Source organism: Coregonus clupeaformis, chromosome 10 (genome assembly GCF_020615455.1).
Source record: "Coregonus clupeaformis isolate EN_2021a chromosome 10, ASM2061545v1, whole genome shotgun sequence".
NCBI classification, from domain to species: domain Eukaryota; kingdom Metazoa; phylum Chordata; class Actinopteri; order Salmoniformes; family Salmonidae; genus Coregonus; species Coregonus clupeaformis.
In genome coordinates, this window is record NC_059201.1 from 64,995,449 (window position 1) to 65,012,901 (window position 17,453).

Sequence of the window (17,453 nt, forward strand, 5' to 3'; positions counted from 1 at the left end):
CAGCTGCAGCCCCATATATAAGACCAAGCCCAGCGATGACTCTGTATCCCCAGCCAAAGACTACGGCCCCTCAGCCTGTGGTGGGGCTCAAACCGGGCCCAAAGTGGGTCTGAGAGGATTCAGTACCTCAAACCAAACGTCTGGTCTTCCCAGTAGTAATATACCCCAAGGGTCCTCATTCCCTGGCCCTGGTCTAAGTGCTGCTTTCCTCCCAGCTCCACCCCAGAGCCCAGTGTTTCCTGGCCTGACCATGGCCTCCTCCCCCTTCTCCAGCCCCTTCCCCAGGTCTGTGACACCCAGGCCAGTCAGAGGGCCTCCTTCCCAGATACAGAGGCCCTGGGCTACTCCTCTGGCTCAGGGATGTAGCCTGTTTGACCCCATCTCCCCATCCCCCTCTAGTAGGTTTGGCGGACCCATGTCCTCCCCCAGTCTCACCCCCCGTTCCCTCCACACGCCCGTCTTCACTAACCACCTGGTCCAGCTGGTGTCCCAACTCCAACAAGACCCCCCAGAGACCCCGTTCTGACCACACCCGGCCCAATACCCGCCGCTTCCCCGGCCCTGCCGGAATGCTGCCACAACAGGTGGGTCTTTTCTGGCCTCTGTCCCTACCTGCCTCTATCTGTTTGCTATTTGTAGTCTAACTAATCTCAGCAGTCAGCAATGTGCTTGGTTGTGATACTAAGCTACTGCGGGGTTCCATTCTCTCTCCTTAAAGCAGCTCCACGGGCAGAGCCTGGATGACATTGTGGTGGCCATTCCTCAGACACCTGCACATGGGGCCGTGGCTCGACTGCCCAGTCAGGTACTATTACATTTACGTCATTTAGCAGACGCTCTTATCCAGAGCCACTTACAGTTAGTCACACTGATGTGTAGCCTATACATTTACAGAATGTATTATGTGTCATGATATTAATTAACCTTTTTATCCATTATGTCATGTTGCTTTATGAACATGTGTTGTAATGTGTCTGGGTTTGTGTGTAAAAAATAACTTGTGTCCAGGTTCCCAGCTCTCAGACTGAGGAAGAGGATTTCAGTGGAGGTCCGTGGGCAGCGATGAAGGCGGATATGGGATTGGACGAAAGGAACACCTCCTGTTTTCTGCACTCTCACAGCGTGGCCATGGTACTCCGCAAGGTGACCAGCACATTTAGCGTTATCCACTTTACACAGCCTATGGTAGAGTAAATGGCATGAAAGGTGACTGAAAGGCTAACGGTGTTCAGGCTGTGCGTGGCCATGTACCCTTCAGCAATATGCATAATTTAACATTGCATATTAAATGTTAGAAGCTTTACATGCCATATATCATCTGGTGAAAAAAAACTACACTTGCGAAACACTATTTGCATAATTTGACTTAATGAGCCTGTTTTTTTGCACCCAGGGCAGTCTCCCTGATTGAATTTTCTGGGGTGTTTTTTCTCATGTTAATGGCCCTTGTCTCTGTGGTGGCGGTCTATCAGGATAATCAGGACAAATGACAGGCCCGTGCCTGGGGTGTTAGTAGTTATTATCCCAAACATCATCACGCCGCGTGAATCATCCTAATGGTTATTCTGTTGTTTTTCCACCGACTTAATGTGCCACCGCTAATGGCAACTCTGCATAAGTAATTGAACTGTTTAATTAATGAAAGTTGATGATTAGCAGTTTGAACTTGTTTTGTAATGCTCTAATATGAAGGTCTGTGCCCCGTCACCTCTCTCTCTACCTGTCTCTATCTCGTTCCCTCTCCATCTCTTCGTCTCCCTCCCCCCTCAGGCGGCCCCTGAAACAGCTGCCGAAGAACAAGGTCCCCAACATGGCTGTGGTACTAAAGAGCATCCTCCACACACACGCTGATGCCAAGGCTGTGTTCGGGGATCCCACAGGTATGGCCTACTGGGGGTACGGTTGTGTTTGTAGGTAGAACTGGTCACACAGCCATTGTAGTGAGTGTGTATGTGGCTGGCGGTTTGTGTGTGTGTGTACACCACTGAGAATTCAGCTGAATTAGCTTCCTACAGCAGGGGGTAAAAGTTCAGCCAGTGTGCTATGCCTGATTACACACACACACCTCGATTCAGTAGAAGACATCTGGTTTGTTCCCTTGTCCCTAGGGCCCTCTTCCATTTTTCTGTCTATTTTTCGCTCTCATTTTCTTGCAGTTCCTCTATTTCTCCCTGAGTATTGCTTGAACCTAGTAGGTCATCATGGCCTCAGGAGAGCCAGTGTGAGGACTCCTGAGCAGTTCTATTAAAGTAGATACTGAACCTTAGTGTTAAGTGCTTATTAGTGATTCTATCATCATGGATCAGCATCAAATGAACGGGTATTAGCCACATGCTGATCACCACGGATTATTCAGTCTCAAACATCTGTGCATTTCCCTCCTGAAGTGTGGCCCATGGTGCTACCTGTCAACTGATTACTACACTATCTGTATTGTCATTAGTAGGAATAATGTTGTGATCAGTGTGCTCCATGTGGTATCAATCAATCACATTTATTTTATAAAGCCACTTTTACATCTGCAGTTGTCAGAGTGCTATACAGAGACCCAGCCTAAAACCCCAAAGAGCAAGCAATGCAGATGCAGAAGCACAGTGGCTAGGTATGTTGTTTTGCTCTGACTGCACCAGTAGACAGTAGAGCACTGTAGTAATACTGTGTGTCTGACTGACTGTAGGAGAGATGCAGGGCACAGTGCACCGGCGCCTCCTAGAGGACAGACTAGGGGAGCTCAAGACAGGTAGGATTCAGTTCAACAGGCCACACACACCACTATTGACTAGTGTTTCATTGCAAACCATTTGTCGGATTTTTCAAAATGATTGAGCCAGTCACAATAAAACCACAAAACAAATTCCAGTTGTATGTGTAAAGGTGATCAGTTTTGCACCATGTTAGCTGTAGACCTAAAATTAGTTTTCTTTTCATGAAGGTGGGTGTGTTCTCTCCGTCCCATCGTAACCACTACCTGAACGTGACGCCCAACAACCTCCTAAGGATCTACCCCCCCGACGGCTCCACCCTGTCCTCCACACAGACTCCAGCTGCTCCCACCTGACCTGGTGAGAGACCACTACCAAGGCCTGGAGGATATCTTGTTGTTATCCTAGGCTGCTGGGAGTTTGATGTAACAATGACAAATCATTAATGAGAGAAACTTGGTGTCTTGACAGATGTTTTGTATATGTTCGTCTAACTCTACTGTTGAATGTAGGAGCCTCTGTTGGCATCACCTGATCAGTCCTCCAGTGTTCCAGGGGCCCTTCTGTCTCAGATGGAGTTGTTCTACTGATGATGATGAGGAGGAGGTGATTGGAGCCCCACAGGACTCAGCAGACTCTGGAGCTGACTCCACTAGTGATCCCCAGGGCCCCCCTGCTGCTGCACCACAGGACCCATCCTGGGACGCAGGTGTGACTTGGATATGCATAGGAGTGTATGTTCTTGGTAAACCAATCAGCAGCTCCACCCTGTGTGTTTGATTGAATTTGTCTGTCTGTGTTGTGCAGATGGCCTCGATGAGCTTCTTGGGGAGTTGCCTGTTGAGTCCTACTGCCTCTGACACCTGCCCACCTACCCCATACGGAGAAGGTACATTTACATAGGGGAGATGCTGGACAACTAAACCGTCACTTACATGTGAATTCGAGTTTGGCGCATTCTGACCGCACGTTGGATGCCTTTCTACCCGATTCTCCCAGAGAATTTTGTCGCCTAATGTGCTATCATTTTGTGTTTGGTGTGCTGTGACCATTAATCGCACCGGTATAAATGACATGTCAGCCATGTGGGGTAAAACTTGGAGGTGCTGGTAACTGGGACTGTCGCTCCCACATCTCCCCAATTTGAATGAAGCTTCACTACCCCCTACTGCTGCGGAACATCCCATGGACAGTCATCCCCCTGTTTGAAGACCTGCTGGCTGATGTTTTGTCTTTTTTTTTTTTTTCTTTCTTCATTGATTTTACCTCACAGTGCAGTCTCCTCTAAACATAGCGAACTACTATGTGCACATAATGTCTTGTAAAATATGTATATATTAAAGAAGACTTCTGTTCAATAATACACGTTACACAACTGAAAATGGTCTCCATATATTCTCTTGTCTCTCTAGTTTGCACTATTTGGAGTGATTGTAAATTAGAATGCATGAGAATGCACTTACTAATAGGAACAGTATATGGAAAATCAAGAATTACAATGAAATGTCCATTAAACTCTGGCTTGCTTGATCTACACTTCTGGTTTAATTGCATTGTGATGGTGTGCTGTAATTAGGTTTAGATGAAACCTGATGGTGTGCTGTAATTAGGCAGTGTGTTGCAAGATTTAATTGGAGAGACAGAGTATCCTGCTGTTCATAGCCGTTGTCCATTAATTGAACTGAAAATCTTTTTCCAATTGAACGCTTTTAACAGGTTTTCTTGTCTTTCAGTTAACTACCACTATTTTAAACAGTGATGGCGCTGATGAAACGTGGTGTGAACTACAGTATCAACCTGAAGGGAATGACCTTCAAGATTGTATCCTGGAGCCTTCTGTCTCTGACTGTCATTCTCTGTCTTTTCCTTCTCAATTTCTGTCTTCTTGCTATCTCCCTCTGTTTCTCGTAACCTCTTCCTCTGGCTATGTTCTGTTCTGGTCCAGCCTGTTTACCATGCATTAAAATCGTGTAGAGACTTTAGGGGAGGGATTTTCTGGGGTTTTAGTGTGTGGAGTTAAATCCTCCTTTCCTGCTTGGCCAAATGTATTAATCCAGCTCTGTCTGGTGGAGCCCTGGGCGTTTGGGACAGTCACAGCCTGACAAATGGGGTCTTATCTGGCCTAAACCAGCAGGATGGGGAGGCCCACGCCAACCTCCCCAAACCTTCACCACCACCCTCTTTCTTCAGAGGTATCACTATACATCCAGATCAGCCTTACTTTGTGTATTACCCCACACACCCTCCAAACCAGACTTGTAGACTGACTGATCTACAAATCAAATCACCTTGCATCCTAAATAACTACTCAATATTTTTTGTAGGTCAGTCAGTCAACATTTTCCCATGATACGTCACTGTTTTGATGTCTCGAACAGGCCGTGGTCTTTTACCTGTGGAACTTTTGGTCATATATCCCGTTTCCCCTTACCTGAACATGTGCTACCAGTAGGGGGCAGTAGCTCACCCCCACTGCTGTGTTTTGCCTTACAGGCAGTGTCTGTGTGCATGTAACACTTATTAAAGTCTCAGCTGGTAAGATCTGAGCTGTTGGAGTGAAAGTCTCTACTGTCATCTGCACATGTTCCATATAGGTGTAACAAGGGGGGTCTAGTCTGCTCAGGTCCAGTGCTGTGCTCTGTATTCCCATGCTGAAACTAGTGACGTGTGTATGTATGTGTATCAAATCAAATTTTATTTGTCACATACACGTGTTTAGCAGATGTTATAGCGGGTGTAGCGAAATGCTTATGCTTCTAGCTCCGACAGTGCAGTAATATCTAACAATTAAACAACATATACCCAATGCACACAAAAAAGTAAGGAATGGGATTTAAGAATATATACATATATGGACAAGCAATGACAGAGCGACATGGACTAAGATACAGAAGAATATTATAGAATAGAATGCAGTATATACATATGAGATGAGTAGTGAAGATATGTAAACATTATTAAAGTGACTAGTGTTCCATTTCTTAAAGTGGCCAATGATTTCAATAGGCAGCAGCAGCCTCTAATGTGCTAGTGATGGCTATTTAACAGTCTGTTTTTTCATTCTTTAGGTCCCAGCTTTGATGCACCTGTACTGACCTCACCTTCTGGATGATAGCGGGGTGAACAGGCAGTGGCTCGGGTGGTTGATGTCCTTGATGATCTTTTTGGCCTTCCTGTGTCTTGCAGAGGCGGGTAGTTTGCCCCTGCGGTTGTGGGCGGTGCAGTTGCGTACCAGGCGGTGATACAGCCCGACAGGATGCTCTCAATTGTGCATCTGTAAAAGTTTGTGAGGGTTTTAGGTGATAAGCCACATTTCTTCAGCCTCCTGAGGTTGAAGAGGCTCTGTTGCGCCTTCTTCACCACACTGTCTGCGTGGGTGGACCATTTCAGTGATGTGTACGCCAAGGAACTTGAAGCTGACCACGCAGACAGTACCAGTCAAAAGTTTGGACACACCTACTCATTCCAGGGTTTTTCTTTATTTTTACTATTTTCTACATTGTAGAATAATAGTGAAGACATCAAAACTATGAAATAACACATGGAATCATGTAGTAACCAAAAAAGTGTTAAAAAATCTAAATATTTTATATTTGAGGTTCTGCAAAGTAGCCACCCTTTGCCTTGATGACAGCTTTGCACACTCTTGGCATTCTCTCAACTAGCTTCATGAGGTAGTCACCTGGAATGCATTTAAATTAACAGGTGTGCCTTGTTAAAAGTTATTTTGTGGAATTTCTTTCCTCCCTAATGCGTTTGAGACAATCAGGTGTGTTGTGACAAGGTAGGGGGGTATACAGAAGATAGCCCTCTTTGGTAGAAGACCAAGTCCATATTATGGCAATAACAGCTCAAATAAGCAAAGAGAAATGACAGTCCATCATTACTTTAAGACATGAAGGTCAGTCAATCTGGAACATTTCAAGAACTTTGAAAGTTTCTTCAAGTGCAGTTGTAAAAACCATCAAGCGCTATGATGAAACTGGCTCTCATGAGGACCGCCACAGGAAAGGAAGTCCCAGAGTTACCTCTGCTGCAGAGGATAAGTTCATTAGAGTTACCAGCCTCATAATAAATGCTTCACAGAGTTCAAGTAACAGACACATCTCAACATCAACTGTTCAGAGGAGACTGCGTGAATTAGGCCTTCATGGGTGAATTGCTGCAAAGAAACCAATAATAAGAAGAGACTTGCTTTGGCCAAGAAACACACGCAATGGACATTAGACCGGTGGAAATCTGTCCTTTAGTCTGATGAGTCCAAATTTGAGATTTTTGGTTCCAACCGCCGTGTCTTTGTGAGAACGGATGAGGTGTGATGGTGTGGGGGTGCTTTGCTGACACTGTCAGTGATTTTATTAAGAATTCAAGGCACACTTAACCAGCATGGCTACCACAGCATTCTGCAGCGATACGCCATCCCATCTGGTTTGGGCTTAGTGGGACTATCATTTGTTTTTCAACAGGACAATGACCCAGACTGTGTAAGGGGCTATTTTACCAAGAAAGAGAGTGATGGAGGCTGCATCAGATGACCTGGCCTCCACAATTCCCCTGACCTCAACCCAATTGAGATGGTTTGGGATGAGTCGGACCGCAGTGTGAAGGAAAAGCAGCCAACAAGTGCTCAGCATATGTGGGAACTCCTTCAAGACTGTTGGAAAAGCATTCCAGGTGAAGCTGGTTGAGAGAATGCCAAGAGTGTGCAAAGCTGTCATCAAAGCAAATGGTGGCTACTTTGAAGAATCTCAAATATAAAATAGATTTTGATTTGTTTAACACTATTTTTGGGGCACTACATGATTCCATATGTGTTATTTCATTGTTTTGATGTCTTCACTATTATTCTACAATGTAGAAAACAGTAAAAATAAAGAAAACCCTTGAATGAGTTGGTGTGTCCAAACTTTTGACTGGTACTGTATATTTATAGTGAACAAAATATAAGGTCAACAATTAATGATTTTACTGAGTTACAGTTCATATAAGGAACTCAGTCAATTGAAATACGTTCATTAGGCCCTAATCTATGGATTTCACAACTGTGTGTGGGCCCACCCACTTGGGAGCCAGGCCCACCCACTGGGAACCAGACCCAGCCAATTAGAATGAGTTTTTCCCCACAAAAGGGCTTTATTACAGACAGAAATACTCATCAGTTTCATCAGCTGTCCGGGTGGCTGGTCTCAGATGATCCTGCAGGTGAAGAAACCAGATGTGGAGGTCCTGGGCTGGCATGGTTATATGTGGTCTGCGGTTGTGAGGCCGATTGGACGTACTGCCAATGAACATTGAATTATCTGGCAACAGCTCTGGTGGGCATTCCTGCAGTCAGCATGTCAATTGTACGCTCCCTCAACTTGAGACATCTGTGGCCTTTTATTGTCCCCAGCACAAGGTGCACCTGTGTAATTATCATGCTGTTTAATCAGCTTCTTGATATTTCAAACTTGTCAGGTGGATGGATTATCTTGGCAAATGAGAAATGCTCACTAACAGGGATATAAACAAATTTGGGCACAACATTTGAGAGAAATAAGCTTTTTGTGCATATGGAACATTTCTGGGATCTTTTATTTCAGCTCATGAAATATGGGACCAACACTTTACATGTTGCGTTTATTTTTGTTCAGTACATATACAGTGCATTCGGAAAGTATTCAGACCCCTTGACCTTTTCCACATTTTGTTACGATACAGCCTTATTCTAAAATTGATTAAATTATTTTTTCCCCTCATCATTCTACACACAATACCCGATAATGACAAAGCGAAAACAGGTTTTTAGAAATACCTTATTTACAGTATTCAGACCCTTGCTATGAGACTCGAAATTGAGCTCAGGTGCATCCTGTTTCCATTTATCATCCTTGAGATGTTTCTACAACTTGATTGGAGTCCACCTGTGGTAAATTCAATTGATTGGACTTGATTTGGAAAGGCAGACACCTGTCTATATAAGGTCCCACAGTTGACAGTGCATGTCAGAGCAAAAACTAAGCCATGAGGTTGAAGGAATTGCCTGAATGCCAAGCGTCTGGAGGAAACCTGGAACCATCCCTATGGTGAAGCATGGTGGTGGTAGCATCATGCTGTGGGGATGTTTTTCAGTGGCAGGGACTGGGAGTCTAGTCAGGATCGAGGGAAAGATGAACGGAGCAAAGTACAGAGAGATCCTTCATGAAAACCTGCTCCTGAGCACTCAGGACTTCAGACTGGGGCGAAGGTTCACCTTCCAACGACCCTAAGCACACAGCCAAGACAATGCAGGAGTGGCTTCAGGACAAGTCTCTGAATGTCCTTGAGTGGCCCAGCCAGAGCCAGGACCTGAACCCGATCTAACATCTCTGGAGAGACCTGAAAATAGCTGTGCAGTGACGCTCCCCATCCAACCTGACAGAGCTTGAGAGGATCTGCAGAGAAGAATGGGAGAAACTCCCCAAATACAGGTGTGCCAAGCTTGTAGCGTCATACCCAAGAAGACTCGAGGCTGTAATCGCTGCCAAAGGTGCTTCAAGAAAGTACTAAAAGGGTCTGAATACTTATGTAAATGTGATATTTCAGATTTAGCTTCGTCATTATTGGGTATTGTGTGTAGATTTGATGAGGGGGACATTTTTTAAATCCATTTTAGAATAAGGCTGTAACGTAACAAAATGTGGAAAAAGTCAAGGGGTCTGAATACTTTCCGAATGAGTTGTGTATGTGTGTGTATTTATATATATATATATATACATATATATACAGTGCTATGAAAAAGTATTTGCCCCCTTTCTAATTTTCTCTACTTTTGCATATTTGTGATACTGAATGTTATCAGATCTTCAACCAAAACCTAATATTAGATAAAGGGAACATAAGGGAACAAATAACACAACAATTAAATATTTATTTCATAAACAAAGTTATACAACACCCAATTCCCCTGTGTGAAAAAGTAATTGCCCCCTTACACTCAATAACTGGTTGTGCCACCTTTGGCTGCAATGACTCCAACCAAATGCTTTCTGTAGTTGTTGATCAGTCTCTCATGTTGTTGTGGAATAATTTTGGCCCACTCTTCCATGCAGAACTGCTTTAACTCAATGACGTGTGGGTTTTCAAGCATGAACTGCTTGTTTCAAGTCCCTGCCACAACATCTCAATTGGGATTAGGTCTGGACTTTGACTAGGCCATTCCAAAACTTCCAATTTGTTGCTTTTTAGCTATTTTCATGTAGACTTGATTGTGTGTTTTGGATCATTGTCTTGCTGTATGACCCAGCTGCGCTTCAGCTCACAGACGGATGGTCTGACATTCTCCTGTAGAATTCTCTGATACAGAGCAGAATTCATGGTTCCTTCTATTAAGGCAAGTCGTCCAGGTCCTGAGGCAGCAAAGCATCCCCAAACCATCACACCACCACCACCATGCTTGACCTTTGGTATGATGTTGTTACTGTGGAATGCAGAGTTTGGTTTTCGCCAGGCATTACTGGAACCAGTAACTCAGAGGTTTAGGGACTTATCCACTGACTTCTGAGTGAAAATGGATGAGAGTATTTCACATTCCATGGCAGGTAGGGCTGGGAATTGCCAGGGACCTGCCGATACGATATATATTGCGATTCTCACAAGTCTATATATATTGTGATTCCATACTGCGATTTTATTGCGATTCGATGTTCCAAACATATTGCCCGCTATACATCTGCTGCAGAGAGATGAGAGAGAGCCATGAGAAAAAAAGTGTTGATCAGTCATGGAATAAAAGTGCTGATAAAATGATTGATCACTATTTAAAAAGAAGATTAAGAACAAGCTATAGGATAAAAAATACAGAAGTTTTAGCGCAGGTACAGCCGACTAGCTCTAGCTAACGCAAACTAGCAAATAAATCAATAAATTGATACTTGGAGTGAAAGTATCAATATAGCTTTAAAAACTATATTGCGATAGTAAAATAAATAAATAAATAGGTCACTAAATTGGCAGGTTATGAACACCCTCAGGTAGATGTCAACGTTTTCCAGTGTGAGGAGTTAGACAGCTGCAAGAGGATGAAATTAATTCCATTATGCAGTGCAAATGTAGGAAGACTACAATATCCTGGCTGAGGGGTAGGTTGTAATGTAATTGCATTAGTACATGACTCAAGGACCTTGGGTAAGGCAACTGCTGCTGCATCCTCTGTAGAATATCCCTGGTAGTTGGCTAAATGGATGAAAATGAATCCAGATGGATAGCGTTTGCTAAGTACAGAAAAAGTGCTAAATAATAAAGACTTATCTCTAACCTAGAAGATGGCTAATCCCTGTAAAACTATGCTCATTACTTCAATGGGAAAGGGGAGATTTGCTTAATGAAGTCGTTAAGGAGCCGGCAACCCCTGCAGCTGTCAGGAACCACTGTAAATTTCATTTGAGAGAAATGATGTGATTGACTGATACAGGGGCGGACTGTGACCAGAAATTGCCCCTGGCATTTCTAACATTTCTAAGGCCCCCAGTATTAGCCAGATAATGTTTTTTTGCGCAAAGAACACAAGTTAAACAGGCCCACTGGGCTAAATATGGACCAGCCCAACTGGCATTTGCCTGAAATGCCAGATGGCCAGTCCGCCACTGATATTTGTGTCACTTAGTGTGTCAGGCTGTGTGTGTATCCCAAGTGCTCACAGACTTTAGTTTTTACACTGAACAAAAATATAAACGCAACACTCAACAATTTCAAAGATTTTACTGAGTTACAGTTCATATAAGGAAATCAGTCAATTGAAATGAATTTATTAGGCCCTAATCTATGGATTTCACATGACTGGGATTACAGATATGCATCTATTGGTCACAGATACCTTTAAAAAAAAAAAAGTAGGTGTGTGGATCAGAAAACCAATAAATGTCTGGTGTGACCACCATTTGCCTCATGCAACGCAACTTATCTCCTTCACATAGAGTTGATCAGGCTGTTGATTGTGGCTTGTGGAATGTTGTCCCACTCCTCTTCAATGGCTGTGTGAAGTTGCTGGATATGGGCGTGAACTGGAACATGCTGTCGTACACGTTGATCCAGAGCATACCAAATATGCTCAATGGGTGTCATGTCTGGTGAATATGCAGGCCATGGAAGAACTGGGACATTTTCGGCTTCCAGGAATTGTGTACAGATCCTTGCGACAAGGGGCCGTGCATTATCATGCTGAAACATGAGGTGATGGTGGCGGATGAATGGCAGCTCGACAATGAGCCTCAGGATCTCGTCACGTCAAATTGCCATCGATGAAATGCAATTGTGTTAGTTGTCCGTAGGTTATGCCTGCCCATACCATAACCCCACCGCCACCATGTGGCACTCTGTTCACAACATTGACAACCGCTCTCCCACACGTCTGCCATCTGCCTGGTACAGTTGAAACTGGGATTCATCCGTGACGAGCACACTTCTCCAGCATGCCAGTGGCCATCGAAGGTGAGCATTTGCCCACTGAAGTCGGTTATGACGCCGAACTGCAGTCAGGTCAAGACCCTGGTGAGGACGACAAGCATGCAGAGGAACTTCCCCCGAGACGGTTTCTGACAGTTTGTGCAGAAATTCTTCGGTTGTGCAAACCCACAGTTTCATCAGCTGGAACGTTGCTGTGGGGACTTGCTCCCATTCAGCCACAAGCATTAGTGAGGTCGGGCACTGATGTTGGGCGATTAGGCCTGGCTCGCAGTCGGCGTTCCAATTAATCCCAAAGCTGTTCGATGGGGTTGAGGTCAGGGCTCTGTGCAGGCCAGTCAAGTTCTTCCACACCGATGTTGACACACCATTTCTGTATGGACCTCGCTTTGTGCACGGGGGCATTGTCATGCTGAAACAGGAAAGGGCCCTCCCCAAACTGTTGCCACAAAGTTGGAAGCACAGAATCGTCTAGAATGTCATTGTATGCTGTAGCGTTAAGATTTCTCTTCACTGGACCTAAGGGGCCTAGCCCGAACCATGAAAAACAGCCCCAGACCATTATTCCTCTTCCACCAAACTTTAGAGTTGGCACTATGCATTGGGGCAGGTAGCGTTCTCCTGGCATCCGCAAAAACCCATCACTTCAGAGAACGCGTTTCCACTGCTCCAGAGTCCAATAGTGGTGAGCTTTACACCACTCCAGCCGACGCTTGGCATGTGCATGGGGATCTTAGGATATTGTGCGGCTGCTCGGCAATGGAAACCCATTTCATGAACAGTTATTGTGCTGACGTTGCTTCCAGAGGCAGTTTGGAACTCGGTAGTGAGTGTTGTAACCGAGGACAGACGATTTTTACGCGCTATGCGATTCAGCACACGGCGGTCTCGTTCTGTGAGCTTGTATGGTCTATCACTTTGCAGCTGAGCCGTTGTTGCTCCGTTTCCACTTCACAATAACAGCACTTACAGTTGACAGGGGCAGCTCTAGCAGGGCAGAAATTTGATGAACTGACTTGTTGGATAGGTGGCATCTTATGACGGAGCTACGTTGAAAGTCACTGAGCTCTTCAGTAAGGCCATTCTACTGCCAATGTTTGTCTATGGAGATTGCATGGCTGTGTGCTCGATTTTATACACCTTTCAGTAACGGGTGTGGCTGAAATACCCGAACCCACTAATTTGAAGGGGTGTCCACCTACTTTTGTTTATATAGTGTATCATCGCGTGACTCTAAGTTTACTTTGATATGATGGTTATTATATCAATATTTGCACATAAAGCTGCTTCCACTGACATTATTCGCATAATTAATTTTACAGACACAACAAAGATCCCACCATGTCGAACGAACAAATTGTCTGTTGGCATTTATAAAATTGTACTGGAATGTCATATTTCCATCAACCCGGTCGTGACTGTTTTCATGTGTCGGGTAATTAATCCCCATGAAATGGTTGGATGGAACGAATAGGCAAAAAAAAATGTCATAGCGGTAGCCTATTATATGGATAATATAACTCAAACTTACCATAAAAGAGAATGAATCACACAGGCATGCAAGTTGTGTTGTTCAAGAATGCTCTGTTCAGGCAACGATTATGACTAACATTCCCTGTCATCTGTGGTTCAAGTGTGTAAACCCATCATGTGCCACGCGCCAAACCACTTTCGCTGCATAGGCCTACGGAGCTTGAGCCGACACACTACCGTTCAAAAGTTTGGGGTCACTTCGAAATGTCTTGTTTTCGAAAGAAAAGCTATTTTTTTGTCCATTAAAATAACATCAAGTTGATCCGAAATACAATGTAGACATTGTTAATGTTGTAAATGGCTATTGAAGCTGGAAATGGCAGATTTTTTATGGAATATCTACATAGGCGTACAGAGGCCCATTATCAGCAACCATCAGTCCTGTGTTCCAATGGCACGTTGTGTTTGCTAATCCAAGTTTATCATTTTAAAAGGCTAATTGATCATTAGAAAACCCTTTTGCAATTATGTTAGCACAGCTGAAAACTGTTGTGCTGATTAAAGAAGCAATAAAACTGGCCTTCTTGAGACTAGTTGAGTATCTGGAGCATCAGCAATTGTGGGTTCGATTACAGGCTCAAATGGCCAGAAACAAATAACTTGTTTGTTGTTATTCTGTCTCTCACTGTTCAAATAAACCTACCATTAAAATTATAGACTGATCATGTCTTTGTCAGTGGGCAAACGTACAAAATCAGCAGGGGATCAAATACTTTTTCCCTCACTGTATATAAAAAACGATATTGGGTTTAAAAAGAGAGAGGGATGCAAAGTGTAGTCTCAATAGGGAAAGAGTTAAGAGCTAGAAGGAATTTGCAACGAGCACACCACAATCACAACTTTTGGGTAAGTCTCATACATATTTTAATTAGGATAAAACGCCTTCAGCTTTTATTAGTATATAATATGCTAAGTGTGTCTCTAATATCTCTGTGTAAATGACAGCTGCCTCATTCCTAGATTTACAAACCAAGTCTAGACAACCTAGGCTAATTCAGGCCTGGGGTGGTCTACAGGCAAGTCATACATATTTCTGTTCAGAAATGAAGAGCAAAAGTCTAGCCTACAGCAGATGGATGTGTAAATTGCCTACCCATTGGTCAAAATTAGCTTGGGCGCCAGCTACATTGTTGAAAAAACATGCTGCTGCTGTATCATCCAGGGATTGGCCAGTTTTGCCATGCTCTCTTACCTTTCTAGCATAGCCTACATATTTAAACATTAGACTATTGATTTCTAGATAAAGCTAATTGAATGCTTCCTTGTCCATCCATATAGAGATAATGTAAAGCAGTAGGCTAGTTAGTTTAGTGGTGAAGGCATTCCACAGCAGGGATAAAGGGATGGGAACAGGAAAATGGAGATATTAAAACTGTGAATGTTACATTGCATTTGGGGACCCTAAGCAAGATTTGGTTGGGCCATCAACGCAAAACATTTCATTCTTGATGGTGGAGAGAGAAATGTACGTTTTAAAGTAAATTTCCTGCAATTACACACATTTTGCCATGAGGTGTAGAGAAAATGTTGCCATTTTAAAGCAAGCTTTCTGCAGTTCTACACATTTTGCCATGGGCTGGAGAGAAATGTTTGCAGTTTTAAAGTTAATTTCCTGAAATTCTACACATATTGCCATGACATATGCCATGTTAATGATATCTGAGTGAGAGTGACTAACAAAATCAATGAGGGCCCCATGGAGGTCAAGGCCCCTGGGCATGCGTGACCGGTCGGTATTCGGACATGATTACTACAAGTTTAGATAACTGGGTAGACTAACTTACCAATCTAAAAAGTTATCCCATGTCACCCCGTTCCTTCGCTCTCTCCACTGGCTTCCATTTGAAGCTTAAATCCACTACAAGACCATGGTACTTGCCTATGGAGCAACTAGAGTAAATGCCCCTCCCTACCTTCAGGCTATGCTCAAACCCTACACCCCAACCCGAGTACTCCGTTCTGCCACCTCTGGTCTCTTGGCGCTCCCACCCCTGCGGGAAGGCAGCTCCCACTCAGCCCAGTCCAAGCTCTTCTCTGTCCTGGCACCCCAATAGTGGAACCAGCTTCCCCCTGAAGCTAGGACAGCAGATTCCCTGCCCATCTTCCGAAAACATCTTAAAGAAAACAAACTTTTGTGAACTAACACTAGCGCTTGACTTTTTTCCCCCTTACTAGCTCTGACTTTGCTGATAGCTACTTTATTGAGGAAAACTGTACTTACTATGACTGTGATATGTGGTTGTCCCACCTAGCTATCTTAAGATAAATGCACTAACTGTAAGTCACTCTGGACATTAAAATGTAAATGTAAAAATTGTTAGCTCACATGGCTAATTTTGTGACTGTCAGTGACTGACAAAACAAGAGAAAGACTGATGACGCGCAACCAGATTTCGAACTTTTACCTTGTGTATTTTACTATTCTAACTCTCAACAGTAAATTGAGACACCAATTGAGTTCCCAAAACCCGCTAGGGATCATGGGCCCCCCTAGCGCCTGGGGGGCCCTAAGCGGCAGCGTATGTCGCTTATGCCTGGAACCGGCCCTGTGTAGAGGACTATATTTAAGAAATAAGGCCTGAGGGGGTGTGGTGTATGGCCAATATAACACGGCTAAGGGCTGTTCTTATGCACGATACAATGTGGAGTGCCTGGATACAGCCCTTAGCCGTGGTATATTGGCCATATACCACAAACCCCTGAGGTGCCTTATTGCTATTATAAACTGGTTTCCAACGTAATTAGAGCAGTAAAAATAAATGTTTTGTTAGACCAGTGGTATATGGTCTGATATACCACGGCTGTCAGCCAATCAGCATTCAGGGCTCGAACCAACCAGTTTATAATTGTCTTCTTATAGGCTAGCCACATACATGCTCTCACCACTCCAAAGCTCCTATCTCCATGTCTGTTTCTATTCCATCAAATTTGTAGCCCTCTCCATTTACCATGCTCTTCCTCGGTTGTCTCTTCTTCTCTTTTTGCACACATAGCCACACTCCCTTCTCTTCTCACTCCCCCTCGGTCTCCCCTTGTCTCCTTGTATTACTTTGCACATGCAGCCCTGCTCTCTCCACCCTTGCTACCCCCTCTATCGACACACACTGTTACATATGTTACAAATAAATAAAAATAAATAAATAAATAAATATCTCTGGGTAAAATGTAGCTTCAATACACATGTTCTCTCATACAGACTCTTTGTGTGATATCTTTCACTCACGCTAATACAGGGATACACAGAACACACACATTTGGGGTTATGTCTCTGCATTACTTCACTCTGTGTGATATCTCTGTGCAATCCTTGCCCACTGGGCACAAAATGCAATGTTTGTTATCAGTGGGGGAGTGGAGACTTTCTCTCTTTCTTTCTCTTGCTTACCCTCTCCATGCCAACTCTCCTTATCCCCCCCACACACACCCCCTCAATCTCCCCCTCCTTCTGTCTCTCTCCATCCCTCTCCACCACTCCTCATGCATGATCTCTCTCCTCCACCTTTCCCTAACCATCCGTCTCCCTGACAATCTGCGTCCTGCATCCATCCATCTCTCGGTTAGTGGTGAGATGGGGAATATGAAAACAGGCGGAAAAGAAAACAGAGAGCAAGAGGGAAAGAAAACAGAAGCATATTCAATAAGAGAGACTTCACTGTGGAGAGGAGGAAGGAGTGTGTTTGTGTGCTCTACCCTCCCTCTCTCTCTCTCGCTCTCTCTATCTCTCTCTCTCTCTCTCTCTCTCACTCTCTATCTCTATCTCTCTCTCTCCCGCTCTCTCTCTCTGTCGCTCTCTATCTC

At 44.1% G+C, this 17,453-nt stretch overlaps 1 protein-coding gene and 1 long non-coding RNA gene across 2 annotated transcripts; both read left to right on the plus strand.

Moving 5' to 3' along the window:
- The first annotated feature begins 81 nt into the window (after positions 1-81).
- LOC123491692 (homologous recombination OB-fold protein-like) lies at positions 82-1,490 on the plus strand. The gene is made up of 4 exons (XM_045223344.1): positions 82-584; positions 719-805; positions 1,009-1,143; positions 1,473-1,490. Exons 1-4 carry the CDS (start codon positions 570-572, stop codon positions 1,488-1,490), a joined length of 255 nt encoding a protein of 84 aa, XP_045079279.1. The 5' UTR covers positions 82-569.
- A 293-nt stretch (positions 1,491-1,783) lies between these two features.
- On the plus strand, positions 1,784-3,009 carry LOC123491678. Its single transcript, XR_006661529.1, has 3 exons — positions 1,784-1,880; positions 2,678-2,740; positions 2,933-3,009. It is a non-coding gene; the product is annotated as an uncharacterized LOC123491678 (long non-coding RNA).
- The last annotated feature ends 14,444 nt before the right edge of the window (positions 3,010-17,453 follow it).